We start from the raw sequence: 27,712 nt of genomic DNA on the forward strand, positions 1-27,712 counted from the left end.
TGGATGAGAACAAGCAATTTAAATTGGATCCTATAATGTATGGGCAGCCAGTGCAATGACTGTCACAGAGTGGAAGTGTCCGAGTAACGATTAGTCAGATAGATGACCCTGGCTGCAGCATTAAGGATGGACTGGAGAGGAGAAAGTCGAGTGAGGGGGAGGCCAATTAATAGAGAGTTACAGTAGTCAAGATGGGAGTGGATCAGGGCAACAGTGAGGGTTTTTGTTGTTCCCAGGGTGAGAAAGGGGCAGATTCTAGAGATGTTCTTTAGGTGCAAGCGACAAGAGCAGGTAAGAGATTGTATATGGAAGGTGAAGGAAAGATTGGTGTCAAACACAAAGCCCAGATAGCGCGCCTGCTGGCTCGGCGTTATTGTGGTGCCACTCAAGGAGAGGGAGATGTCGGATTTAGGGAGGCAAGTAGACGGCGGGAGCAGAAAAAGTTCAGTTTTGGAAAGGTTGAGTTTTAGATAGAGAGCGGACATGATGTTGGAAACTGCGGCCAGACAGTCACTGGTGTTACTCAGCGCTAACTATTCTTTTTTTTGTGCAAAAGTAGAACGGACATCACTAACACTGCAACGTACGTTCCCCTAATTTTCTAGCTAAAAAGTTACTCAGTGCTAACTATTGTTTTTTTCTGAAAAAGAAAAACGGACGTCACTAACACTGCTACATTCGCTCTCCTAATGCGCTAGCTATTAATTTACTTGGCGTTAACAATTTTTTTTGTGCAAAAGAATAACGGACATCACTAACACTGCGATGTCCGCTCCCCCTAAGGTACCTGCTACAAAGTTACTTGGCGCTAACTATTCTTTTTTTTTGTGCAAAAGAAGAACGGACATCACTAACACTGCGGCGTGCACTCCCCTAATGTGCCATCTAAGAAGTTACTCAGAGCTAACTAACACTGTGATGTCCGCTCCCCTAATGTGCTAGCTACGAAGTTATAAGGTGCTAACTATTCTTTTTTTTTTTTGTGCAAAAGAAAAAACGGACGTCACTAACACTGCGATATCCGCTCCCCTAATATGCTAGCTACACAGTTACTTGGTGCTAGCTATTCTTTTTTTTGTGCAAAAGAAGAATGGACATCACTAACACTGCGGCGTACGCTCCCCTAATGCGCCATCTAAGAAGTTACTCAGAGCTAATCATTCTTTTTTTGTGCAAAAGAAAAATGGACATCACTAACACTGCAACGTCTGCTTCCCTAATGCTCTACTTCCATACCTATAAAGCAAAAACATATGCATCGTTTTCATGGATTGTGTGAAACAAGTACAGAAAGTTCACAGAGAATTTAACAGAGTGACACTGAATAAATCACAAACTAATATTAAAATACGACCTGCAAAAATATATGTACTATAAAGGCAAATATGCAGCCATGTTTAACATGTTTGATAAACAGTCAGGAAAATTAGCTGCTAGCAAACAGTTGACAGCTATCTGATGTTGGAAATCAGGGAGCCAAACTGCTTGTCTTTTTTGGACAACTCATCCACAAATCACATACCGCCAACAATTTCTATTGACACATTTTAAAACCATAAGTCATTAAAATAATTAATGATCTAAATAAATATGTGTATAAATCTGTTGGATCTACAGTGCCATATTCCCTCCATTATATATAGATACTAAATCTTTTATAAAGGGATCTTTGTGTACATTTCACACCTTGTCAAGAAAGTTTTGCATTTAGAACTTACTAATTTATATTGTTTCATTGTTTGAGAGATCAATGTTGTTCTAAGGAACTCGGCCCATTCCCGGTCTCCTTGTGGATTTTCCTGAGTTCCAATCATGTACAAGTCATGGGACGCACAGACAGAAACGCTATCCAGGTTCTCTTCAATCTTCTTTGCGGATAGCCATGAAGAAAGAGAACGAGGGGGAGTTGAGGCACCTGAAGAGTCAAAGCATTAATTATTGACCGTCTTCACAATGTTCATAGTATATCTAATGCCTTTGAAAAATTATTTACCATTCTCCTGACTAATAACTTTCAACAATGAGATCCCTTTGCTGTGTTGTAAGCTGTTTATGGATCATGGCTTTTGCTATAAAATGCAACTAAGAAAATGTAAAGAAAATCCTACTAGAACAGCTAAACTTTATTTGGGGTTAATCAGATTCACTGTAAATGATGGCAGCTGTGTACTGACTACTATTTAACATGACTTTAAATGTGATTCGCTAATTCTGACCACAACCACATTCTCAATTATAAAAGGGGTTCACACTTATGCAACAAAATTATTTTAGTTTTATTATATTTCTTTTTTCCAGCTTAAAAGATTTCAGTTTATTTTTCAAATGAATTGTGCAGACTATGGGTGGAAAAAGTTCTGAAATGATTGTTCTTGTTAAGATTTTTTTACATGACAAAAACCTTGCATTTCAACAGGGGTGTGTAGATCTTTTTATACTCACTATAGCTTCCCAAGATGTGGGTACATATAAGCTAACTGAGCTCACCTTGTATAAGATACGTACATGTGGTTTACTTTTGTTTTCTTTTGTTAAATACCTTGGTTCTACATCCAGGTTTGGTTGTATCTGCTCACTTGTGTTTGTGCTTATGCTTACTACAGTTATTTGTTTAGAAATAGTCTGATCACTTTCAGTTTTCATTTTCATACAATCATAGAATCATAGAATGGTAGAGTTGGAAGGGACCTCCTGGGTCATCTGGTCCAACCCCCTGCTCAAAGCAGGATTCACTAGATCATCTCAGACAGATGTCTGTCCAGCCTCTGTTTGAAGACGTCCATTGAAGGGGAACTCACCACCTCTCGTGGCTGCCTGTTCCACTCATTAACCCCTTACTGACATCTGACGTACTAATACGCGTCTGTGCACTGGGACTTAATGCCCAGACCCGTATTAGTACGTCATATCTTTAATGCGGCACCGCGACTTAAGTCGCGGTGACAGCATTAAAGTTACGGTGCCATCCTACCTCCTGGTAGATGGCGTCATCATCCCGGGGGCTGTCGCCGACCCCCCGCACCAGCGATCGCTGTGATTGGCTGTTCAAATCTGAACAGCCAATCACAGCATTTCTCACTGTTTCCGGCAATGTGATTGCCGGAAACAGTGATCTGCAGCCTAGGATCGGTGCTCCTATGAGCACCGATCCTAGACTGTTGCTAGGACACCCCAGCCCTGGCCCCGGACTGCTATGATCGGTGCGATCGCCGATCACATCGATCGCACCGATCGTAGCGCGACCGCGCGGTGACAGGGCGGTCATGGGGCGGTGACCGGCTTGTGACCTGCCTGTCACCGCCCCATGACCCCCTGTAAAGTGATTCAAGCCCCCAGACTGCTGTGATTGGAGCGATCGATGATGACATCGATCGCTCCAATCAGAGTACTTGAATACAGGTGACCAGGCGGTCACAGGGAGGTGTCACCTTTCTGTGACCCCCTGTGGTGCGTGCTCTGCTCCAGCCATGTCTGATTGGTGCAATCAGTGTCACCAATCAGATGGCTGGGGCACAACATGCACCACAGGGGGTCACAGAAAGGTGACACCTCCCTGTGACCGCCTGGTCACCTGTATTCAAGTACTCTGATTGGAGCAATCAATGTCATCAATGATTGCTCCAATCAGATTACCTCCACCTGTCACCACCCCATCATCACCCTGTGACCGCCCTGCAGACCCTCACATTTGGTGAGGATTTCTACAGAGCGATCACATCTGATGTGTCTGTGCTGGGCCTTGTAGTGCCACAGAATATTCTGTGACACCACAAGACCATCTTCTCACTGTTCCAGTCGCTGCTGCTGCCGCTGCTCCTGGATCTTCTGTTCCAGCGTCCTGGATCTTCTGTTCCAGCGTCCTGGATCTTCTGTTCCAGCGTCCTGAATCTTCTGTTCCAGCATCCTGGATCTTCTGTTCCAGCGTCCTGGATCTTCTGCTCCAGCTCCTGGATCTTCTGCTCCTGACCTGCTGTGGTTCCTGCTCCAGAGCCTGCTGCTGATCCTGCAGAGAAGACTTTGGTAAGTCTGTTCTCCCCTCATCCACCCCAATCCCCCCTCCCCCCTATTTTTACCCCCCCCTTACCTTTTTTTCTGTGTCCTGCAGCGGTCTCCAGCTCTGGTCCGAGTATCCAGCTCCACTCCCGGTCACCAGCGACGGGCTCCTGGTCACCAGCGCCGGGCTCCCGGTCTCCTGCTCTGGGTCTTCTGTTCCAGTCCTGCAGACCCTTTGGTAAGTCCATCTCTGATCTCCCCTCATTCACCCCAATCCCCCTCTTCCCACTCCCCTGTCTTTTTACCCCTCTTCCCACTCCCCTGTCTTTTAACCCCCCTTCCCACCCCAGTGTCCCTGTTAATTCTTTTGCTTCTGATCTCCAGCTCCAGTACCGGTCTCCTGCTCCGGGCTCCTGGTCTCCTGCACCGGGCTCCTGGTCTCCTGTTCCGGGCTCCTGCGCCGGGCTCCCGGTCACCAGCTTCGGGCTCCTGGTCTCCTGCACCGGGCTCCTGGTCTCCTGCACCGGGCTCCTGGTCTCCTGTACCGGGCTCCTGGTCTCCTGTTCCGGGCTCCTGCGCCGGGCTCCCGGTCACCAGCTTCGGGCTCCTGGTCTCCTGCACCGGGCTCCTGGTCTCCTGCACCGGGCTCCTGGTCTCCTGCACCGGACTCCTGGTCTCCTGCTCCGGGTTCCTGGTCTCCTGCTCCGGGCTCCCGGGCTCCTGCTCTGGGTCTTCTGTTCCAGTCCTGCTGACCCTTTGGTAAGTCCATCTCTGATCTCCCCTCATCCACCCCAATCCCCCTCTTCCCACTCCCCTGTCTTTTTACCCCTCTTCCCACTCCCCTGTCTTTTTACCCCCCTTCCCACCCCAATCCGCCTCACCCCAGTGTCCCTGTTAATTCTTTTGCTTCTGATCTCCAGCTCCAGTACCGGTCTCCTGCTCCCGTCTTCCTGCTCCGGGCTCCCGTCTTCCTGCTCCGGGCTCCCGGTCTCCAGCGCCGGGCTCCCGGTCACCAGCGCCGGGCTCCCGGTCACCAGCGCCGGGCTCTCGGTCACCAGCGCCGGGCTCCCGGTCACCAGCGCCGGGCTCCCGGTCTCCAGCGCCGGGCTCCCGGTCACCAGCGCCGGGCTCCCGGTCACCAGCGCCGGTCTCCAGCGCCGGGCTCCCGGTCACCAGCGCCGGGCTCCCGGTCACCAGCGCCGGTCTCCAGCGCCGGGCTCCCGGTCACCAGCGCCGGGCTCCCGGTCTCCAGCGCCGGGCTCCCGGTCTCCAGCGCCGGGCTCCCAGTCACCAGCGCCGGGCTCCCGGTCCTGATAGAAGAACAGAGAGGACTTTGGTAAGTAATCTGATCTCCCCTCATCCTCCCCTCTTCCCACTCCCCACACATTTGTGCGCACATCCAGCAGCCGCCGAGTGTTGATCGGTGGCATAGTTCACCAATCCACACTCGTGCTCGCTGTTTGCACCACATACAGTATTTCCTTTTTCCACACACTCTAAATAAAGTACTGACACACACACACTCTCAAAGTATTGACACACACGCACCACATACATAACAAACAATGTCCTGCTCATCCCAAACTCAGTATTCAGCGAAGGAGGCTTACGCTATTCTTGCCTCCGACACTGACACTGACAGTGAGGGTGAGGATCCCACATTTCTTTGTTTCTCCGACTCCTCGTCGTCTTCCTCCTTCTCTTCTTCCTCCTCTTCCTCAGGTTCTGCTGGCCCGCCCCGCCGTCGTCGCAGGAGAGATGTTCCAGCGCCCCCCACTACTGAGCCTATATGGACTTCACCCCCCGAAAATTATGAGCCGCTGATTCCTGATTTCGTAGCGGAATCAGGAATCAAGTTTGACACCACCGGCCTCACAGAAATAGACTTTTTCAAAGTCTTTTTCTCTGAGGATTTTATAAACCTCATGGTGGGCCAAACTAATTTATACGCTCATCAATTTTTTGAACAAAACCCCTCTTCATCATTTTCTAATTGGTCTCCTGTAGACGCAGTAGAAATGATGAAGTTTTGGGGCCTGGTCCTTCTTATGGGGATCTTGAAGAAGCCCGAGCTTCGGCAATACTGGAGTGTTGACGTTTTGTATAACACTCCAGTGTTCCGAATGGTCATGCCCCGGACACGTTTTGAGGCCATCCACAAGTTCTTGCATTACCAAGATAATGCAAGGTGTCCTGCACGCGATGACCCGAACTTTGATCGTCTTTTCAAAGTTCGGCCAGTTATCGAACACTTCAACAACAAGTTTGGTGAAGTGTACGTGCCCCAAAGGGACATCTGCGTGGATGAGTCCTTAATTTCTTTTAAGGGGCGGCTTGGATTCCGGCAGTACCTGCCCAGTAAGAGGGCAAGGTATGGGATCAAGCTGTATAAACTTTGTGAGAGTACCTCAGGATACACTCACAAGTTTAGAGTTTATGAAGGGAAGGACTCCCTGATTGAACCCCCTGAATGCCCCCCTGTTCTGGGAGTGAGTGGGAAAATTGTGTGGGACTTGGTGCACCCACTGCTTGATAAAGGTTATCACCTCTACGTGGATAACTTTTATACAAGTATCCCGCTCTTCCAGTCCCTCTCTGCGCGACGTACCGCAGCCTGCGGTACTGTCCGCAAAATTCAGAAAGGCCTCCCAAAGACGCTAATTGGGCAGCTGCTCAAAAGGGGTGAGAGCAGAGCCCAATGTAGCGACCACCTGTTGATGGTCAAGTACAAGGACAAAAGGGATGTCCTTTTCTTGACCACCATACATGGTGATGGCAGCACACTCAGCACTGTACGAGGTTCCACTACACAGGTCGTCAAACCAGACTGTGTAGTGGGGTACAACAAGTACATGGGGGGAGTTGATCTCTCTGATCAAGTCCTCCAGCCATACAGTGCTTTGAGAAAGGCCAGAGTGTGGTACAAGAAGCTGGCCGTGCACATTGTACAGATGGCAATGTACAATGCTTTCCTTCTGTCACAATGTGCAGGCCAGACTTCTGCGTCGTATCTTCAGTTTCAGGAAACGGTTATCAAGGCCCTGATATTTGGCAGCGGTGACAGAGCGGGCCCCAGTACTTCTGGAATTGAAGGACCAAGAATTGTACCAGGCCAGCATTTCCCAGGGCAGATCCCTCACAGCGGAAAAAAAGGAAAGTCACAAAAGAGGTGCCGAGTGTGTTATAAAAGTGGAATACGCAAGGACACCATTTATCAATGTGACACCTGCCCTGACAAACCTGGCCTGTGTATGAAAGACTGCTTCAAAAGGTACCATACTTCGATGGACTATTAAATTAATTTCTGAAGTATGACAACCTGACGAACACTGCACAGCTGACGTAGTGTTCGTCAGGTTGTCATACGTCACTTGTGTAGTGTTCGTCAGATTGTCCTACACAACTGATGTATAACACTACATTACAAAATTCAAAAATCAACTAACACTACCAAAAAGGGGGCACTTGTTAGGCATTTCACTGTTTAGGCACATCAAGGGTTCTGAGAACATGACCTGACGCCCGCAGACCATTCCATCAAAGTCTGCGTTCAAAAGCGTCACTCCTTCCCTTCCGAGCCCTTACATGCGCCCAAACAGTAGTTTTTTCCAACACATGGGGTATATGAGTACTCAGGAGAAATTGCACAACAACTTATGGGGTGCAATTTCTCCTGGTACCCTTGTGAAAATATTTTTTTTTGCATTTTTGTGGAAAAAATGTTTTTTTTTATATTTTCACAAGTCAACATTATGATTTTCTGTGAGGCACCTGGGGATTCAATGGGCTCACCACAAATCTATATAAGTTCCCTGGGGGTCTAGTTTCCAAAATGGGGTCACTTGTGGGGGAGCTCCAATGTTTGGGCACACAGGGACTCTTCAAATGCAACATGGTATCCGCTAACAATTTGAGCCGACAATTTGTTAGCGGATACTATGTTGCATTTGAAGAGTCCCTGTGTGCCCAAACATTGGAGCTCCCCCACAAGTGACCCCATTTTGGAAACTAGACCCCCCAAGGCACCTATCTAGATGCATAGTGAGCACTTGTAGCCCTCAGGTGCTTCACAAATTGATTCATAAAAATGAAAAAGTGAAAAAAAAAAACACTTTTTCATTTTTATGAATCAATTTGTGAAGCACCTGGGGGTTCCAAGTGCTCACTATGCATCTAGATAGGTGCCTTGGGGGGTCTAGTTTCCAATATGGGGTCACTTGTGGGGGAGCTCCAATGCTTGGGGACACAGGGGCTCTCCAAACGCAACATGGTGTCACTAACAATTTGAGCCGATTTTCCGTTAAATTTGTTAGCGGACACCATGTTGCATTTGGAGAGTCCCTGTGTGCCCAAACATTGGAGCTCCCCCACAAGTGACCCCATTTTGGAAACTAGACCCCCCAAGGCACCTATCTAGATGCATAGTGAGCACTTGGAACCCTCAGGTGCTTCACAAATTGATTCATAAAAATGAAAAAGTGTTTTTTTTTTCACTTTTTCATTGTTACAAATCAATTTGTGAAGCACCTGGGGGTTCGAAGTGCTCACTATGCATCTAGATAGGTGCCTTGGGGGGTCTAGTTTCCAAAATGGGGTCACTTGTGGGGGAGCTCCAATGCTTGGGGACACAGGGGCTCTCCAAACGCAACATGGTGTCGCTAACAATTTGAGCCGATTTTCCGTTAAATTTGTTAGCGGACACCATGTTGCATTTAGAGAGTCCCTGTGTGCCCAAACATTGGAGCTCCCCCACAAGTGACCCCATTTTGGAAACTAGACCCCCCAAGGCACCTATCTAGATGCATAGTGAGCACTTGGAACCCCCAGGTGCTTCACAAATTGATTCGTAACAATGAAAAAGTGAAAAAAAAAACACTTTTTCATTGTTACGAATCAATTTGTGAAGCACCTGGGGGTTCCAAGTGCTCACTATGCATCTAGATAGGTGCCTTGGGGGTCTAGTTTCCAAAATGGGGTCACTTGTGGGGGAGCTCCAATGCTTGGGGACACAGGGGCTCTCCAAACGCAACATGGTGTCGCTAACAATTTGAGCCGATTTTCCGTTAAATTTGTTAGCGGACACCATGTTGCATTTAGAGAGTCCCTGTGTGCCCAAACATTGGAGCTCCCCCACAAGTGACCCCATTTTGGAAACTAGACCCCCCAAGGCACCTATCTAGATGCATAGTGAGCACTTGGAACCCCCAGGTGCTTCACAAATTGATTCGTAACAATGAAAAAGTGAAAAAAAAAACACTTTTTCATTTTTATGAATCAATTTGTGAAGCACCTGGGGGTTCCAAGTGCTCACTATGCATCTAGATAGGTGCCTTGGGGGGTCTAGTTTCCAAAATGGGGTCACTTGTGGGGGAGCTCCAATGCTTGGGGACACAGGGGCTCTCCAAACGCAACATGGTGTCGCTAACAATTTGAGCCGATTTTCCGTTAAATTTGTTAGCGGACACCATGTTGCATTTAGAGAGTCCCTGTGTGCCCAAACATTGGAGCTCCCCCACAAGTGACCCCATTTTGGAAACTAGACCCCCCAAGGCACCTATCTAGATGCATAGTGAGCACTTGGAACCCCCAGGTGCTTCACAAATTGATTCGTAACAATGAAAAAGTGAAAAAAAAAACACTTTTTCATTTTTATGAATCAATTTGTGAAGCACCTGGGGGTTCCAAGTGCTCACTATGCATCTAGATAGGTGCCTTGGGGGGTCTAGTTTCCAAAATGGGGTCACTTGTGGGGGAGCTCCAATGCTTGGGGACACAGGGGCTCTCCAAACGCAACATGGTGTCGCTAACAATTTGAGCCGATTTTCCGTTAAATTTGTTAGCGGACACCATGTTGCATTTAGAGAGTCCCTGTGTGCCCAAACATTGGAGCTCCCCCACAAGTGACCCCATTTTGGAAACTAGACCCCCCAAGGCACCTATCTAGATGCATAGTGAGCACTTGGAACCCCCAGGTGCTTCACAAATTGATTCGTAACAATGAAAAAGTGAAAAAAAAAACACTTTTTCATTTTTATGAATCAATTTGTGAAGCACCTGGGGGTTCCAAGTGCTCACTATGCATCTAGATAGGTGCCTTGGGGGGTCTAGTTTCCAAAATGGGGTCACTTGTGGGGGAGCTCCAATGCTTGGGGACACAGGGGCTCTCCAAACGCAACATGGTGTCGCTAACAATTTGAGCCGATTTTCCGTTAAATTTGTTAGCGGACACCATGTTGCATTTAGAGAGTCCCTGTGTGCCCAAACATTGGAGCTCCCCCACAAGTGACCCCATTTTGGAAACTAGACCCCCCAAGGCACCTATCTAGATGCATAGTGAGCACTTGGAACCCCCAGGTGCTTCACAAATTGATTCGTAACAATGAAAAAGTGAAAAAAAAAACACTTTTTCATTTTTATGAATCAATTTGTGAAGCACCTGGGGGTTCCAAGTGCTCACTATGCATCTAGATAGGTGCCTTGGGGGGTCTAGTTTCCAAAATGGGGTCACTTGTGGGGGAGCTCCAATGCTTGGGGACACAGGGGCTCTCCAAACGCAACATGGTGTCGCTAACAATTTGAGCCGATTTTCCGTTAAATTTGTTAGCGGACACCATGTTGCATTTAGAGAGTCCCTGTGTGCCCAAACATTGGAGCTCCCCCACAAGTGACCCCATTTTGGAAACTAGACCCCCCAAGGCACCTATCTAGATGCATAGTGAGCACTTGGAACCCCCAGGTGCTTCACAAATTGATTCGTAACAATGAAAAAGTGAAAAAAAAAACACTTTTTCATTTTTATGAATCAATTTGTGAAGCACCTGGGGGTTCCAAGTGCTCACTATGCATCTAGATAGGTGCCTTGGGGGGTCTAGTTTCCAAAATGGGGTCACTTGTGGGGGAGCTCCAATGCTTGGGGACACAGGGGCTCTCCAAACGCAACATGGTGTCGCTAACAATTTGAGCCGATTTTCCGTTAAATTTGTTAGCGGACACCATGTTGCATTTAGAGAGTCCCTGTGTGCCCAAACATTGGAGCTCCCCCACAAGTGACCCCATTTTGGAAACTAGACCCCCCAAGGCACCTATCTAGATGCATAGTGAGCACTTGGAACCCCCAGGTGCTTCACAAATTGATTCGTAACAATGAAAAAGTGAAAAAAAAAACACTTTTTCATTTTTATGAATCAATTTGTGAAGCACCTGGGGGTTCCAAGTGCTCACTATGCATCTAGATAGGTGCCTTGGGGGGTCTAGTTTCCAAAATGGGGTCACTTGTGGGGGAGCTCCAATGCTTGGGGACACAGGGGCTCTCCAAACGCAACATGGTGTCGCTAACAATTTGAGCCGATTTTCCGTTAAATTTGTTAGCGGACACCATGTTGCATTTAGAGAGTCCCTGTGTGCCCAAACATTGGAGCTCCCCCACAAGTGACCCCATTTTGGAAACTAGACCCCCCAAGGCACCTATCTAGATGCATAGTGAGCACTTGGAACCCCCAGGTGCTTCACAAATTGATTCGTAACAATGAAAAAGTGAAAAAAAAAACACTTTTTCATTTTTATGAATCAATTTGTGAAGCACCTGAGGATTCCAAGTGCTCACTATGCATCTAGATAGGTGCCTTGGGGGGTCTAGTTTCCAAAATGGGGTCACTTGTGGGGGAGCTCTAATGTTTGGGGACACAGGGGCTCTCCAAACGCAACATGGTGTCCGCTAATTATTCAAGAAAATTTTACAATCAAAAAGTCAAATGGCGCTCCTTCCCTTCCGAGCCCTGCCGTGCGCCCAAACAGTGTTTTTTCCCCAAATATTGGGTATCTGCGTGCCCAGGGGAAATTGCACAACAAATTTTGGGGTCCATTTTTTCTTGTTACCCCTGTGAAAATAAAAAAAAATGGGTCTAAAGTAAAATTTTTGTGAAAAAAGTTAAATGTTCATTTTTTTCTTCCACATTCAAAAAATTCCTGTGAAGCACCTGAAGGGTTAATAAAGTTCTTGAATGTGGTTTTGAGCACCTTGAGGGGTGCAGTTTTTAGAATGGTGTCACTTTTGGGTATTTTCTGTCATAAAGACCTCTCAAAGTGACTTCAAATGTGATGTGGTCCCTAAAAAAATGGTTTTGTAAATTTTGTTGTAAAAATGAGAAATCGCTGGTGAACTTTTAACCCTTATAGCTCCCTAACAAAAAAAAATTTTGGTTCCAAAATTGTGCTGATGTAAAGTAGACATGTGGGAAATGTTATTTATTAACTCTTTTGTGTGACATATCTCTCTGATTTCAGGGCTCAAAAATTCAAATTTTGAAAATTGCAAAATTTTCAAAATTTTCGCCAAATTTCCGTTTTTTTCACAAATAAACGCAAGTGATATCGTAGAAATTTTACCAGAATCATGAAGTACAATATGTCACGAAAAAACAATCTCAGAATCAGGGGGATCCGGTGAAGCGTTCCAGAATAATTACCTCATAAAGTGACAGTGGTCAGAATTGTAAAAATTGGCCTGGTCATTAACGTGCAAACCACCCTCGGGGCTTAAGGGGTTAATCACCCTAACTGTCAAAAAGTTTTTTCTAATATCTAATCTGTGTCTCCTGCCATTTAGTTTCATCCCATTGCTTCTAGTCTTTCCTTGTGCAAATGAGAATAAAGATGATCCTTCTACAATGTGACAGCCCTTGACATATTTGTAGACAGCTATTAAGTCTCCTCTCAGTCTTCTTTTTTGCAATTTTACAGTGAGTTCTTTATCTGTCACAGGTTTTCTGGATAGCAGTTCTCATTCTAGACTCGAAACATACAACACATCTTTTACTAGTATGGCTAAATTCTGTCCATTGTTAGTGGGGCACATGAGGACTTTATGTTCAATATCTTCTAAATTTATCTACTTTCATCAATAAAATACATTTTTCCCTTGTTATTATAGTTAAGTCCTATGAAAATGCTTCGGTCATTTGTCATATGACTTGCTCCGGAGTCGATGCATAAACCTTGTAATGTCCAATTATTTGTTACTTTTAATGTTATATTCCATTTATCTACACATGGATCAGAAATTGTAGCTTTAACCTTTGTTTGGTGCTTTTGGACATAATTTCTGTTGTTCCATTTTCCATATTGTACAGTTTTTCTTTATGTGTCCTTATTTAATGTTCTTGTTTCTTTCTTGTGTAACCTTGTATACATTGCTTTAATAGTGATTCCACTGTCACCTTTTGCGGAGTCATGTATACATTCTTTTATTTGTATTCATCTAGCCTGGTTATTACAAATTCTAGTGTCTAGTGTCCAGTCTGTGTCAGCGCTTGTTTCTAGTACATTAATTTGTAACCTGTATGTGTCAGGTAAACCGCATATCAACATGGTTGTCTTTTATATCCTTACCCACTGATCTCAGTTGTGTGATTACTTCTGACATTATATAAATATGTTCCTGCATATGTTTTTTTTGCTGAGTCTTATTGTGTCTCATTTCCTTAACAGAAATAATTGCTTCCTTAACAAGTGTTTTTGCAATGCATTCCATGTGCCATTAGCAGACTTCTCATATCTTATATGGATCCGTTGGTCATCCTCCACTAATATGCTGCCTGTCTGGTTTTCTTGTTCCATTCCTAAAGTCTCTCTTTAGTAGTAACCTCCCACAAGTCATCTCTGAATAATAACGTTTACACTTTAAACTTTCAAAGCTGATAATTGTGTCATGGCTCGACTCTGGGACTCGATTCAGTGACCTCTGGCTGTGTGATTGGTTTCCCTTTCTGTTAGACCACAGCTTGTGTTTTCTCTGTCCAACTGCTGATAATGCTCTTGTCTTTCTTTTGCTTTGCTGTTTTGCTTCTGTGCAGGTGTTTTCACTTCCTTCTTTGGTTTGTCCTATTACATCTTCTGAGGGGCTATTTATACTCTCCAGGCACATACCGTCTTTGCTGGCTAATACAAGTTAGATGGTTGTTTGGAGTCCCAGCTCCCCAGTCAAGGATTATCTTGCTGAGGTTTTCTCTATTGCTTCTCCTGCGGTTTGTTTGTGTTTTCCCCTTTCCAGCACTCTTCCCATTTTGTTACATTTAGAGTTTGGGGGGGGGGGGGTTCTCTTGTTGTTGTTTTGGGTTACACTCTGTGTATAGTTAAGGCTGCAGTTAAGGAAACTCAGGGTCAGCCAACGTTGAGTGGGGGCGCCATTGCATAATTTTAGGGTGCCAACCTCTGTGGTCAGACAGGGACAAATCAGGGTCAAATTAGGGATTTGGATAATCTGTAAAAGAACCTGTGGTGTGCAGGTTTAACATCTTCCCTGTTTTTTCATTCCCGTGCGAGTGTTAGGGCTCAGTCATAACATTTTGTCATTTTTCAGCTTGGTCACTGTAAGATTAAGCTATGAACCAAAGGCCATTTTTATTCTCTTATATATTTATATATATAGACTGAAGTTATTTACTTATATATCAGAGATATGAACCTCTGAAAGATTCCTTGTATCATCCTATTAACCATGCTGTGCTCTTTCTGCGTCTGGGTCCATAACCTGCTGCAGATTTCAGCTTTCAGTAGAATCATCTAATACTCACCAATACTCAGATATTGTGGAAGAATGAACTGTTTGACATACAGCAACCATTATTTCCATCATCTCAACATGGAGGATATATAGAGAGTTGACACAAATAAAACCAATATTACAATGCAGTCTAGAGGAACTAAAGGCCCCGTCACACTTAGCGACGCTGCAACGATCCCGACAACGATACGACCTGTCAGGGATCGTTGCTGCGTCGCTATGTGGTCGCTGGTGAGCTGTCAAACAGGCAGGCTCACCAACGATCAGGGGAGCAGCGACATCGTGGAAAGAATCTTTCCACGATGTCCTGCTCCTGGTTACGAGCCTGCTGAAGCAGGAGCAGGCTGGTAACCATGGTAAACATCGGGTTACTAGGGGCACTCGCGCACCTAGTAACCCGTTGTTTATCATGGTTACCGCTCTGCTACGGTGAGCGGTTACCGCTCACTTTAGTAGGCTCGTAACCATGATAAACAACGGGTTACTAGGTGCGCGTGTGCCCCTAGTAACCCGATGTTTACCATGGTTACCAGCCTGATCGCTGCTCCTGCTGGTCACACACAGCGATGTGTGCTGACCAGCGGGAGGGCAACGACCAAAAAATGGTCCAGGACACTTTGCAGCGATCAGCGACCTCACAGCAGGGGCCTGATCGCTGCAAAGTGTCACACATAGTGACATCGCTGGTGAGGTCGCTGTTGCGTCACCAAAACCGTGACACAGCAGCGATCTCGCTAGCGATCTCGTTATGTGAGACGAGGGCTTAAGAGTATGTTAACAATCTCCAATAGTTAACACAGCACATCTGCAATTTACTTAACATAGTCTCTCCAGGATAAATCTGAAGCTATTGCTATTTTGCCAACACACAGAAAGGAATGTTTGATACCTAATAATTTGGGCGTTTAAAGCAATTTATCTAATTGGTGCTTCAAACACATCCTTGTTATATTTACCCATATTCCAGGTCCCGACAAATACAGACAGACTTTGGGGAGCACTCTTTTGGGTTCGAAACTGGTCACTTTGTTTTAGCTATAGGAAAAGTATCATAGTCAGTCTAATGAGAACCATCAGCTACATTGCTAAAGCATCCTTTAATTTCCTACTTACATGTTGATATTCTTTTGCTTTGAATGTCTTAATACCGGGTGAATGACAAGATGCCAGAGGAGTGGAGCAACCAGAAACACCCTCGTTGTATGTCTGTTTGACCTGTAAAAGTTTAAAAAGTAGCACCAAAAATAAATGAACTTACACTAATACTAATTCAATTAATAAACTTGAATTAAATTTGACCCAAAAAACTAATAATCACGACAATTAGATAACAAATGAGCCCTTATCCACTACCCTGGTAAGTAAAAAATGAGAATTTGTAAAGAATGTATCCTCATAAAAATAGATCTAAAATAAAAAATTAAAAGTGTTCTGAAAAACATTAGTGCCAATGATATATTTGTGAAGTGTTCTAGCGCTTTATGCATCAAAGATATATATTATATTATTATTATTACAGCACAACATAATACACCAACAATTTAATGTCTATGGAGACCGCCGGGCTGTCCCCCTGACATCTAAACATGGGAGACTTATATTATAGAAGTAAATAACAATTGAAAAAATAATAGATAAGCCATTAATAAAGAAAAAATAATGTAGAAAATGGATCAAATGATTTTCTCTTTTCTTATTATCTGGTCTTATATTTAATGGGGAAGCTGGGAATCGCGCTCCTATCTGATACTGATGACCTGTTCTAAGAATAGGCTAGGAATGTTATAAGCCCAGAAAAATATTTTTTTTAATTTTCATCTGATCTTTTTAATTTTTGCAAATCACCTTGTGTTCCAGAGCAGAAGATAACTGCAGGACAACCGGAATGCTGCACAGGAGACCGTCAAGTATATCAACCTGAGGTGAAAAAGAAGAAACCATGATTGAAAGCACTAAAATATAAAGAGAAGTCTTCAAGGAATATTAACTTTCTCAAGCACTTTCACATTGCTAAGAGAACCTGTCACCTTCCATATCAATAATTAATTACATGTCTGATATTTATTTTTACCTTGTTACTTTCAATAGTATACACAGCTGTATGTTTCGAAACAGGTAAGTATTCATTGTGTGTCAGAGTTTTGAATAAACTAAGGCTATGTTCACACACAGAGTTTTTGCTGCTTTTTTTTCTGCAGTCAAAACCTGCTGTCTTGGCAGTAGAGACACTGCGTTCAAAATGCACGTTTTTCAGCTTTAGTGCATCTTTTTCAATGTGTTTTGTTGCTTCTTTTGCAGCGTTTTTTTGGTTGCGGATTGCAAGTTGCATTGTCTACAGTACGTGTTAAAATTATTTTTTTTCACAAAAAATGCCACAAACACTCTGCAAAAATGCTGTGAAAAATGTTGCATTTTTTTCTGCAGCGTTTTTTCACTTTCTTGATGCTTTCTATGGGTAAAAAAAAGCTGCAAAAATGCTAAAAGATTTGACATAGTGCCGATCTCAAAAACACAGCAGTTCTTAAATTCAGCCGGGAAAAAAACAAACAATCGTGTGCACGAGATTTCTGAAATCTCATCGCTTTTGCTAGTACTGTAAAAAGCCGCTTTTAATTTGCATAAAAAGCTGAAAAAAATGCGGCATGTGAACATAGCCTAACACAGATCTGATTCCTTAGGGTACGTTCCCATGATGAGCTTTTGATGTTGCTGCATTTCTGCACTTATTAAGTAAATTTGGTTACTTGTGTTTTTCATTGCATTTTTCAGTGCGTTTTTTTACATGCTTTTTTATTGCGTTTTTGGCGCTGAAGTTTTTTTCTCTTTTTGGTATGTCATGGTTTAAATAAAGCTGCTTTTTTATATATTTCCCAGTATTTGGCTTTGACTAAACTTCACTTGTGCAGATTACACACAAATCACATGCATTTTTTACCTGCTGATTTTTTGCATTTAATGCAAATCTATGTGCAAAATCCGCACTGAAAACTTAGTGTACCTACAAAAGAAATTGACATGTTGCGGATCTGAAACACGCACCGCAGGTCAGTTTACGCTGAGTAAAAAAGAAGCGCAGTGTTCAGGAGATTTCTGTTAATCCCATCCACTTTGCTGGAACTGTAAGACGCTGCGTTTTTGACACAGTGAAAATACACAATGTCAAAAATTCACCAAAAACTTATCGTGGGCACAAAGCCTAAAAGTACAGTAAAGATCAGTTACAGACCTGGTCACTGGTAGGAAGTAATAACATAGATGTTTGTCCAAAGACTTGATCGAGTGTCTTCAAACTGTGCAACGTGTCTTTAACCTCTCTGGAAATAAGTCAAAAAAGATAATAATGACATGAAGTTAGCAAAGTGTAAATCTGCTTGGACCATAAGTGGATGTTATGTGCATACAGTATATTACCAGTTATTATAAAATAACACACATTATAAAATGTATCCTTTGTCTTGCATGTTATAATCCACCGCTTAATGCCATGTAGTATATTACCTAGTAGCTCTGATTCACAGGTGGGAGAGTGTAGCCAGCTGTACACATGCACTCATATAAAAAAGTGAGAATATATAGATATTCATTTTTTATTGAAACAGTCTATAAAGATAAAAGATAAGTCAACTCATATTTATTACAACCTTATGGTGGATGCCCTTTTTTATTAAAAATATTACAAAAACATTATCAGCCCCATACTAGACATTTTTCTAAATATTTAAAAAAAACTCTAAGACATAAACAGAATAAACATATACCCTGCTGTAAGTAAATCAGTAAAAGCAATAGTGCATATAAACAGGGTACTTAGTAAACACCGTTTTTGATCAAAAAAGCGTAAAAGCCATCCCACCAATGCCAAGGTGTGCACAAATTTGGGAATATTTAGAAATCAGTAGTGGAAAGAAAATCCATTGTCACATCTGCTCAGGGACCTGCTCTTCCAATGTCTGTTCCCGTTACTAGGTGCCGCTGCATGCATTCTGCCGGAGGGGCAGGTGATAGGTAAGATGTCAGGACCAGAAGATCTGAGTGGCGCATACTCCTTTCAGCCATTGAGACTGGGGTTTCTGGGACCTTTAGTGTCATCCTGTCTGGCAGTGTGGGTGCTGTCCAGATGGAGTAATCAGCTCCCTGCCCTGCCCGGGCCACTGACTCACAGTGTAATGACTAGGCCCTTCACCATAGTTTCATACTGGAGTCTCTGACCAGATCAAGGACATATTAGCTCAGATCCATTCTCCTGACTCCCACAACTCAACCATATCTCTGGCAATCCATCTGAATAGGCGGTTACACAAAAATAGACAGGAACGCACTGCTAACGCTGTACCACCACCTAAAATGTTGTACCACCACCTAAGACATGTGTACTATTACCCTTCCTGAGGAGCCTATGCAGATTGAGGTGACCAACTCTCATCAACAACAAGGGATCAAGCAATAAAAACAGTTTTTTGGAAGCAACAGTAGAGAGTCAGGATGTTAGATGTATGTCTGCTAGGGTTGAGCGAGTATGTTTTGTCCGAGTATGCTCGGGCCGAGCTCCGAGTATTTATAGCTGCTCGGTGATATGGTTGAATCGCTCCCGTGTGCATGATTTGCAACTGTTTGACAGCTTTATTACATGGGAGGAATGTGTAAGAAATAGACATTCCTCACATGTAATAAAACTGTCAAACAGTTGCAAATCATGCACACGGGAGCGATTCAACCATATCAGCGAGCAGCTATAAATACTCGGAGCTCGGCCCGAGCATACTCAGCGAAAGGGTTAATAGAACGTACTCGCTCAACACTAATGTCTGCCCAAGATAATTACTGCCAGATTGACGACAGTGCCTAGGTGGGCCCTCCCACCCTGTACCATGGACCAATTTAACTTATGTATAGTGAACATTACTTACACTTCTAATGATCGCGATGTGATCAATGGATATGAGATTTTCTTAATAAATTCTAATTAATCATTTCCATGTACCTTTCAGGATGCAGTTCCTTCCTTCTATCTAGTACAGTTGAACAGGTGCTCAGTACTTTGCTCTAAAGAAACTTGCACCCTCCACAAATTAAACCATTTCCTAAAGGTATGCTACCTATTCGTTTGATGATTTGTTTCTGAAAAAGCTAAGGCGACACTGCGTCGTCGGGGTGGTAGCCCAGGCACACACAGATCTTCACTACTACAATTGTAAGTTATACTACAGAAACTTCTCATTGACTTGCTCATGTCTCTTGTATGCATTATATGGATATTTACATGAATTATGTCTTGTTACTCCAACGGAGGGTCCTTCCTGTAGTCCCATAAGCACTTGCACCTTATACCTTTCTATTAATATCTCATTATAATACTATGACTATCAGAGACTCTTCCTAAAAACAAATATACCTTTCCACCTTACATAATCACTAATTTCTGATACTATAAAAACTATGTAACGCCGTATTTGGAAATTAACAAATCAATATAGGCACTATGCACTTTATGAATCCGATTTCTATATATATGCTATAATATTGAATTTGTGGTGATTCTTAGAGTCTCTCTGAAATATTTAATTGTAGACCTGATATGCCTGTTTGCTACAGGTAGAGATACCTATAGGCTTGATTTTTACTTTATTTTTATATTTTGAAACATCAATAAAATCTACATTTTAATCATATTAGTGTCAGTACCTTCGTGTACAGGGACTCATTGTCTCTGGAAGTGATATAATATGATCCATATCAGGGAAGGGGACGAGTGGAAGACTGATTTTAAAGGGAACCTGTTATGTCCCCAAACACTATCAATCTGTAGATACAGGGTAAATCTGCAGGTTAATAGTATTACAGTGCTGTTCAGCTGTCTTATTGAGAGCGCGACTACCGGGAGAAAATTAACCTTATTCCTCTCTAGAATATCCGATTTTCAGTTATAGAGGCTTGCCCGAAGCAGCTACCGTCACTGCTCAAAGCATTGTGAGAGTAGTCTGTAAGCACCCGCAATAATAACTCGCTCTGCAAAGATGTGATGTAGAACAGGCTAGAAATAGCATGCTCAACCATAAAAGATTCAACCCTAGGCAAGCTAGATGATCATCGTTCTTTTCTTGATTTCATTTTGTTGTGAAGTTCAGACTTGGAACTAAAGACATTAAAGCCAACGCACTCTTTCTGTCTGTCTCAGTTTGAGGACTGTGAACTACCGTATTTTTTGTACTATAAGACACACCGTACCATAAGACGTAACTAGGTTTTAGAGGAGGAAAATAGAAAAAAATAATTAAGCAAAAAATGTGGTCATGATGCACTGTTAAGGGTGAGGGGGTCTGCTGCTGACACTGTTATAGGGGTAATGTCCCGCAATTCTGTTATTATCCCCATCCTGGTATATATGGCCCCCTCCTTCCTGTTATACATGGCCCTCATCCCCATCCTGATATGCATAGCACCCATCATCCCCATCCTGGTATGTATGGAACCCTTTATCCCTCATCCTGGTATGTATGGCACCCTTCATCCCTCATCCTTGTATGTATGGACCCCCTCATCCTGGTATGTACAGCCCCCCTCATCCTTCTTCTTGGTATGTATGTCACCCTTCATCCCTCTTCCTGGTATGTATGGCACACTTCATCCCTCATCCTGGTATGACCCCCCTCATACCTCTTCCAGGTATGTATTGCACCCTTCATCCTGGTATGTATGGCCCCCCTCATCCCCATCCTGGTATGTTTGGCACCCTTCATCCCTCACCTGGTATGTTTGGCACCTTCATCCCTCATCCTGGTATGTATGGCCCCCCTCATTCCTCATCCTGGAAAGCATGGCCCCCCTCATCCCTCTTCCTGGTATGTATGATCCCCTTCATTCCTCTTCCTGGTATGTATGGCACCCCTCATCTCTCTTCCTGGTATGTATGGCACCCATCATCCCTCTTCCTGGTATGCTTGGCACCCCCTGATCCCCATCAGGCTGCAGACAAAAAAATAAAAAAATATGCTCATCTCCTCTCTCCTCCAGTGCTGCGTCCTGCTCTGCTGCGGACAGGGATCTCACTGTGTGAGCCGCGCATGGCGTAACTGCCATGTGACCTCACACTGTGAGATGCTGTGCCGTAATAGTCACTGCTCCCCACGCCAGGACTGTGTGCATGGGGAGCAGTGTCCATTCAATTTCCTTAATAGCGCACACAGTACCCGGAGCACTGCTCCTGCTGCGGCTTGGCAGTCGCGTTTGCCCGCTATTAAAGACCATGAATATTCACTTTAACCCACCCCCATGGGAGTGGGGAGGGGTGAATATTCATGGTCTTTAATAGCGGGCACACAAACCGCAGAGCGGCAGCAGGAGCCGCGCTGCGGGTACTGTATGCCAGATATTAAGGAGAGTGAATGGTCACTGCTCCCCACGTCCATAGTCCCGGCGTGGGGAGCAGTGACTATTCCGGCACAGCATCTCACAGTGTGAGAGTGCATGGTTGTTACGCCATGAATGGCTCACACAGTGAGATCCCTGTCGGCGGCAGAGTGGGACGCAGTGCTAGAGGAGAGAGGAGTTGAGCATAATTGTTTATTTTTGTGTCTGCAGCATGATGGGGATCAGTGGGTGCCAAGCATACCAGGATGAGAGATGAAGGGTGCCATACATACCAGGAGCCGCGCTGCAGGTATAGTGTGCACGCTATTAAGGAAAATGAACATTCACTGCTTCCCACGCCCATGGGCGTGGGAAGCAGTGAATATTCATTTTCTTTAGCAGCAGGCACAGTGTTGGATGTAGCAGCGGGCCACTACCTCCTGTGTCCCGCTCCTCTTCCGCTGCTGCTCCCCCCACCACCCACACCACCCACAGCCACAGTATATTATATATATATATACAGTACAGACCAAAAGTTTGGACACACCTTCTCATTTAAAGATTTTTCTGTATTTTCATGACTATGAAAATTGTACATTCACACTGAAGGCATCAAAACTATGAATTAACACATGTGGAATTATATAGTTAACAAAAAAGTGTGAAACAACTGAAAATATGTCTTATATTCTAGGTTCTTCAAAGTAGCCACCTTTTGCTTTGATGACTGCTTTGCACACTCTTGGCATTCTCTTGATGAGCTTCAAGAGGTAGTCACCAGAAATGGTTTTCACTTCACAGATGTGCCCTGTCAGGTTTAATAAGTGGGATTTCTTGCCTTGTAAATGGGGTTGGGACCATCAGTTGTGTTGTGCAGAAGTCTGGTGGATACACAGCTGATGGTCCTACTGAATAGACTGTTAGAATTAGTATTATGGCAAGAAAAAAGCAATGTACAATTTTCATAGTCATGAAAATACAGAGAAATCTTTAAATGAGAAGGTGTGTCTGTACTGTATATCATAGAATGGTAGAGTTGGAAGGAACCTCCTGGGTCATCTGGTCCAACCCCCTGCTCAAAGCAGGATTCACTAGATCATCTCAGACAGATGTCTGTCCAGCCTCTGTTTGAAGACGTCCATTGAAGGGGAACTCACCACCTCTCGTGGCAGCCTGTTCCACTCATTAATCACCCTAACTGTCAAAAAGTTTTTTCTAATATCTAATCTGTGTCTCCTCCCATTTAGTTTCATCCCATTGCTTCTAGTCTTTCCTTGTGCAAATGAGAATAAAGATGATCCTTCTACAATGTGACAGCCCTTGACATATTTGTAGACAGCTATTAAGTCTCCTCTCAGTCTTCTTTTTTGCAAGCTAAACATTCCCAAATCCTGCAACCGTTCCTCATAGGACATGGTTTGCAGACCAGTCACCATTCTGGTCGCTCTTCTCTGAACTTGCTCCAGTTTGTCTATGTCTTTTTTAAAATGTGGTGCCCAAAACTGTACACAGTATTCCAGATGAGGTCTGACCAAAGAGGAGTAAAGACCGATAATGACTTCACGTGATCTAGACTGTATGCTTCTGTTAATATATATATATGTCGAACTATAAGACGCACCCCCCACTTTCCTCCAAAATTTTGTCTGAAAAATATGGTAGTTTCTATTCTCAGGTATAGTTGTACCCTCTGTTTCTCTAGATCTTGTAGAGGAGATCCGTAGGTGCCAAAATTTAGCCCCTGACTAATACTTCTACCCAAAAATTATTAGTTCCTCCCAAGTTTCCTCTACATATTCTTCATGTTTCTGTGCTTGCAAGTCACCCTAGAATTAATATTACTTGTGAAATTTGTGCCCAAGCCAAGATATCCTGAACCCGTCCCATTGTTTTTCTCCAGCCTCTACCTGCTCCTAGGAGCAGGGCCGGTTCCAGGTTTTTCTGGGCCCCGGGCGAAAGAGTCTCAGTGGGCCCCTTTAACACATACCACGATTCATGATGCACAGATACCGCAGAGAATACAGAATACTGGCCCCCATAAAACGCTCCGTACAGGATACTGACCCCCATAAAACGCTCCGTACAGGATACTGGCCCCCATATAATGCTTCGTACAGGATACTGGTCCAGTTATAACGCTCCATACAGGATACCTGCCCCCATATAATGCTCCATGCAGGCTGCCCCCCCCTATAATGCCCCATGCAGGATGTCACTCCCCATATAATGCCCCATGCAGGATTTCACCCCCCATATAATGCTCCATTCAGGATGTCACTTCTTCCCCCCATATAATGCGCTAGGCAGGATGTCTCTTTTCCCCCCATATAATGCCCTATGAAGGCTGTTCCCCCCACTATAATGCCCCATGCAGGATGTCACCCCCCATATAATGCCCCATGCAGGATATCACTCCCCCCCCCAATATATTGCCCCATGCAGGATGTCACCCCCATATAATGCACCATGCAGGATGTCACTCCCCATATAAAAATAGAAAAAAGAGAGGGGTCGCTCACTGGTCTATTCGGGTGCTCTGAAGAAAAAAGTAATCTCAATTGCAAAAAGAACTTCGGCACTCCATACATGAATATATAACAAATATTGTATCTAGACTAATGTCACTTTGAAAAATGAAGTTTTTTTGCGCATAATTTGGCCAATTTATGTGTGCCCATCAACCATATAATGCCCCATGCAGGATTTCACCCCCCATATAATGCCCCATGCAGGATGTCACTTCTTCCCCCCATATAATGCCCTATGCAGGATGTCTCCTTTCCCTCCATATAATGCCCTATGCAGGATGTCCCTTCCCCCCATATAATGCCCCATGCAGGATGTCACCCCCCTTATAATGCCCCATGCAGGATGTCGCTTCTCCCCCCATATAATGCCCCATGCAGGATGTCACCTCTCCCCCCCATATAATGCCCCAATGCAGGATGTCCCTTTCCCCCCCATATAATGCCCCATGCAGGATGTCCCTTCCCCCCCATATAATGCCCCATGCAGGATGTCTCTTCCTCCCCATATAATGCCCCATGCGGGATGTCCCTTTCCCCCACCATATAATACCCCATGCAGGATGTCCCCCCCCCATATAATGCCCCATGCAAGATGTCACCTCTGCCCCCCATATAATGCCCCATGCAGGATGTCACCTCTCCCCCCATATAATGCCCCATGCAAGATGTCACCTCCCCCCCCCATATAATGCCCCATGCAGGATATCACCCCCCTCTCTTTAAAATGCCCCATGCAGGATGTCACCTCCCCATATAATGCCCCATGCAGGATGTCACCCCCCATATAATGCCCCATGCAGGATGTCACCCCCCATATAACGCCCCATGCAGGATGTCACCCCCCATATAACGCCCCATGCAGGATGTCACCCCCCATATAATGTCCCATGCAGGATGTCACCTCTCCCCCCCATATAATGCCCCATGCAGGATATCACTTCTCCCCCCCCCCATATAATTACCCATGCAGGGTATCACCCCCTTTCTTTAAAATGCCCCATTCAGGATGTCACCCCCCCATATAATGCCCCATGCAGGATGTCACCCCCATATAATGCCCCATGCAGGATGTCACCCCCCATATAATGCCCCATGCAGGATGTCACCCCCCCCACCATATAATGCCCCATGCAGGATGTTACCCCGCCATATAATGCCCCATGCAGGATGTCACCCCCCATATAATGTTCCATGCAGGATGTCACCCCCCTCCTCCCATATAATGCCCCATGCCTCCGTACATAAAAAAAAAAAAAATGATATACTCACCTCAGTCCTCCTCACCTGCTGCCGCTGCTCAGGTCTGGACTGCAGCGTCGCCGGCGTCGTCCCACTCTGCGCTGCCTGTGATGGCTCAGGGGAGGGCGCGGTGGAAAGACGTCACCGCACCCTCTGACCTGAGACGTCACAGGGAGTGCACAGCAGGAAGACAGTGGATCTGCGGAGGCACAGGGAGAGGTAAATATCCGGCTGCCGGGGCCCTGAGCAAGCGGGGGAGAAGGGCGGGCGCCCATAGCCCGGCAGGGTGCCCGACCGCGAGTGGGCCCCCCGCCTGCTCAGTGCCATGGCACTTGCCCGGGTGCGCCAGGTGCTGACGCCAGCCCTGCCTAAGAGTCCTTGGACTCACCTCTCCATGGACTTCATTTCTGACCTCCCAGAAGGGAAGACTTATCTGGGGAGGTGGTTGACAGGTTCAGTAAATGATGTAATTTTGTCCTGTCTGTGTTGCCTAACTCTCAAACCTGAAGTAAGTTATTCATTAAACACATTGTGCACTCTCATCGTATTCTGGAAAATGCAGTTTCTGACCAGGAGACCCAGTTCATTTCTAGATTTTGGAGACATTGTGTAAAAAGATAAATTCTGAATATCTTTTATCTTTTGCCTATCACCCAAAGACCAATGGTCAGACAGAACTTATTAAACGCTCAAGCAATATATTCGGTGATATATCTCAGATGATTAGTCTGAGTAGAACATCTTCTGTAGAGATGAGCGTTGTTCTACTCGAACTGTTCGCCAATCTCAAATTCGAGCTGTTTTGGGCGGTGTTCGAGCCGGTCGGCGAACACGAACAATTTGAGAAAAATTCGGCTGTTCGAGGTTATGTTCGATAACTGTTCGTGCACCAAAATCATAACTGGATTTTTTTCTCAGTAATGATGAAAATTAATGTTAATACGCAGTTTGAGTGTACAGCGGGGCGGGGGGAGGGGCAGGGGATGGATCTCTGCAGGAACAATGAAGATCTCCATTTTTTTTTCTCTTTCCCGCATTTGCAGTGGGGAGGTGCAATCTGTCAGCCTATCAGCAGCGCACACACGGAGCGAAGTGCTTTTTTTCACACAAGCAAGGGCATGTGTGATTGGCAGTGTATGTCACATGTCCTTGCCCTATAAGACCAAGCCATTTTCCCCGTCGCCACCATTTTCTCACTGCTGCAGCTGCGTGTTAGACGGCACCGCTGTTGCTGTGTGCGCTATACCTTGTTAATTTCAAGCCAATTTTCGCACAAATATACAGATAGCTTGGGAGTAGGGAATAGTTGTGATTGCAGTCCTTTTAAGGACTAGGTTACAGCATTTCCTACGACTTTTATCAAGCAGGTCTGTGCTCTTAAATAGATAGATTGTGGGAGTAAAGACTAATTGTAATTGGAGTCCTTTTCAGGACTAGGTTACATCAGTTCCTATCAGTTTTTGCCAGGCAGGTCTGTGCCAGTGCTGTGCAAGTTTTTTTCACAGCATTTGGCTGAATCTAGCAAAGCTAATCCTTTTTGGCCTATTGCAGAGTGTGTTAGTCAGTGGAGTAGCCTATCTGTGTTGCAAGATATACCACCTGTGTATAGAATACCAATTTTTTTACTGCACCTAGTGAAGTAAAATCTTTTGGGCATAGCATCATTCTATTAGTCCATCTATACTGACCTCCATCAGGTTGCAAACTGAATATAATTTTTTTCTGCATCTAGCTCTGAAAAAATATTTGGGCTTCTAGCGGTGTGTGGGACTTGGTCTATTAGTCCATCTATACTGACCTCCATCAGGTTGCAAATTAAAAATAATTTTTTTCTGCATCTAGCTCTGAAAAAATATTTGGGCTTCTAGCAGTGTGTGGGACTTGGTCTATTAGTCCATCTATACTGACCTCCATCAGGTTGCAAATTAAAAATAATTTTTTTCTTCATTTATCTCTGAAAAAATATTTGGGCTTCTAGCAGCGTGTGGGACTTGTTCTATTAGTCCATCTATACTGACCTCCATCAGGTTGCAAATTAAAAATA

At 44.6% G+C, this 27,712-nt stretch overlaps 1 protein-coding gene across 1 annotated transcript in view; it reads right to left on the minus strand.

Moving 5' to 3' along the window:
• LOC141153177 (phosphatidylinositol 3,4,5-trisphosphate 5-phosphatase 2A-like) overlaps positions 1–27,712 on the minus strand; it is a 124,232-nt gene that overhangs the window by 27,664 nt on the left and 68,856 nt on the right. Inside the window, exons 6-10 of the mRNA XM_073637877.1 lie at positions 17,781–17,868; positions 16,400–16,471; positions 15,668–15,769; positions 15,511–15,589; positions 1,719–1,915 (exon numbers count right to left, since the gene is read on the minus strand). Of these exons, the coding sequence (XP_073493978.1) occupies positions 1,719–1,915; positions 15,511–15,589; positions 15,668–15,769; positions 16,400–16,471; positions 17,781–17,868 (538 nt within the window). The remainder of the gene's footprint in view (positions 1–1,718; positions 1,916–15,510; positions 15,590–15,667; positions 15,770–16,399; positions 16,472–17,780; positions 17,869–27,712) is intronic.

The sequence above is a fragment of the Phyllobates terribilis genome, unplaced genomic scaffold, assembly GCF_046119375.1.
Source record: "Phyllobates terribilis strain yellow unplaced genomic scaffold, ASM4611937v1 Scaffold_7__3_contigs__length_470593459, whole genome shotgun sequence".
Lineage (NCBI taxonomy): Eukaryota > Metazoa > Chordata > Amphibia > Anura > Dendrobatidae > Phyllobates > Phyllobates terribilis.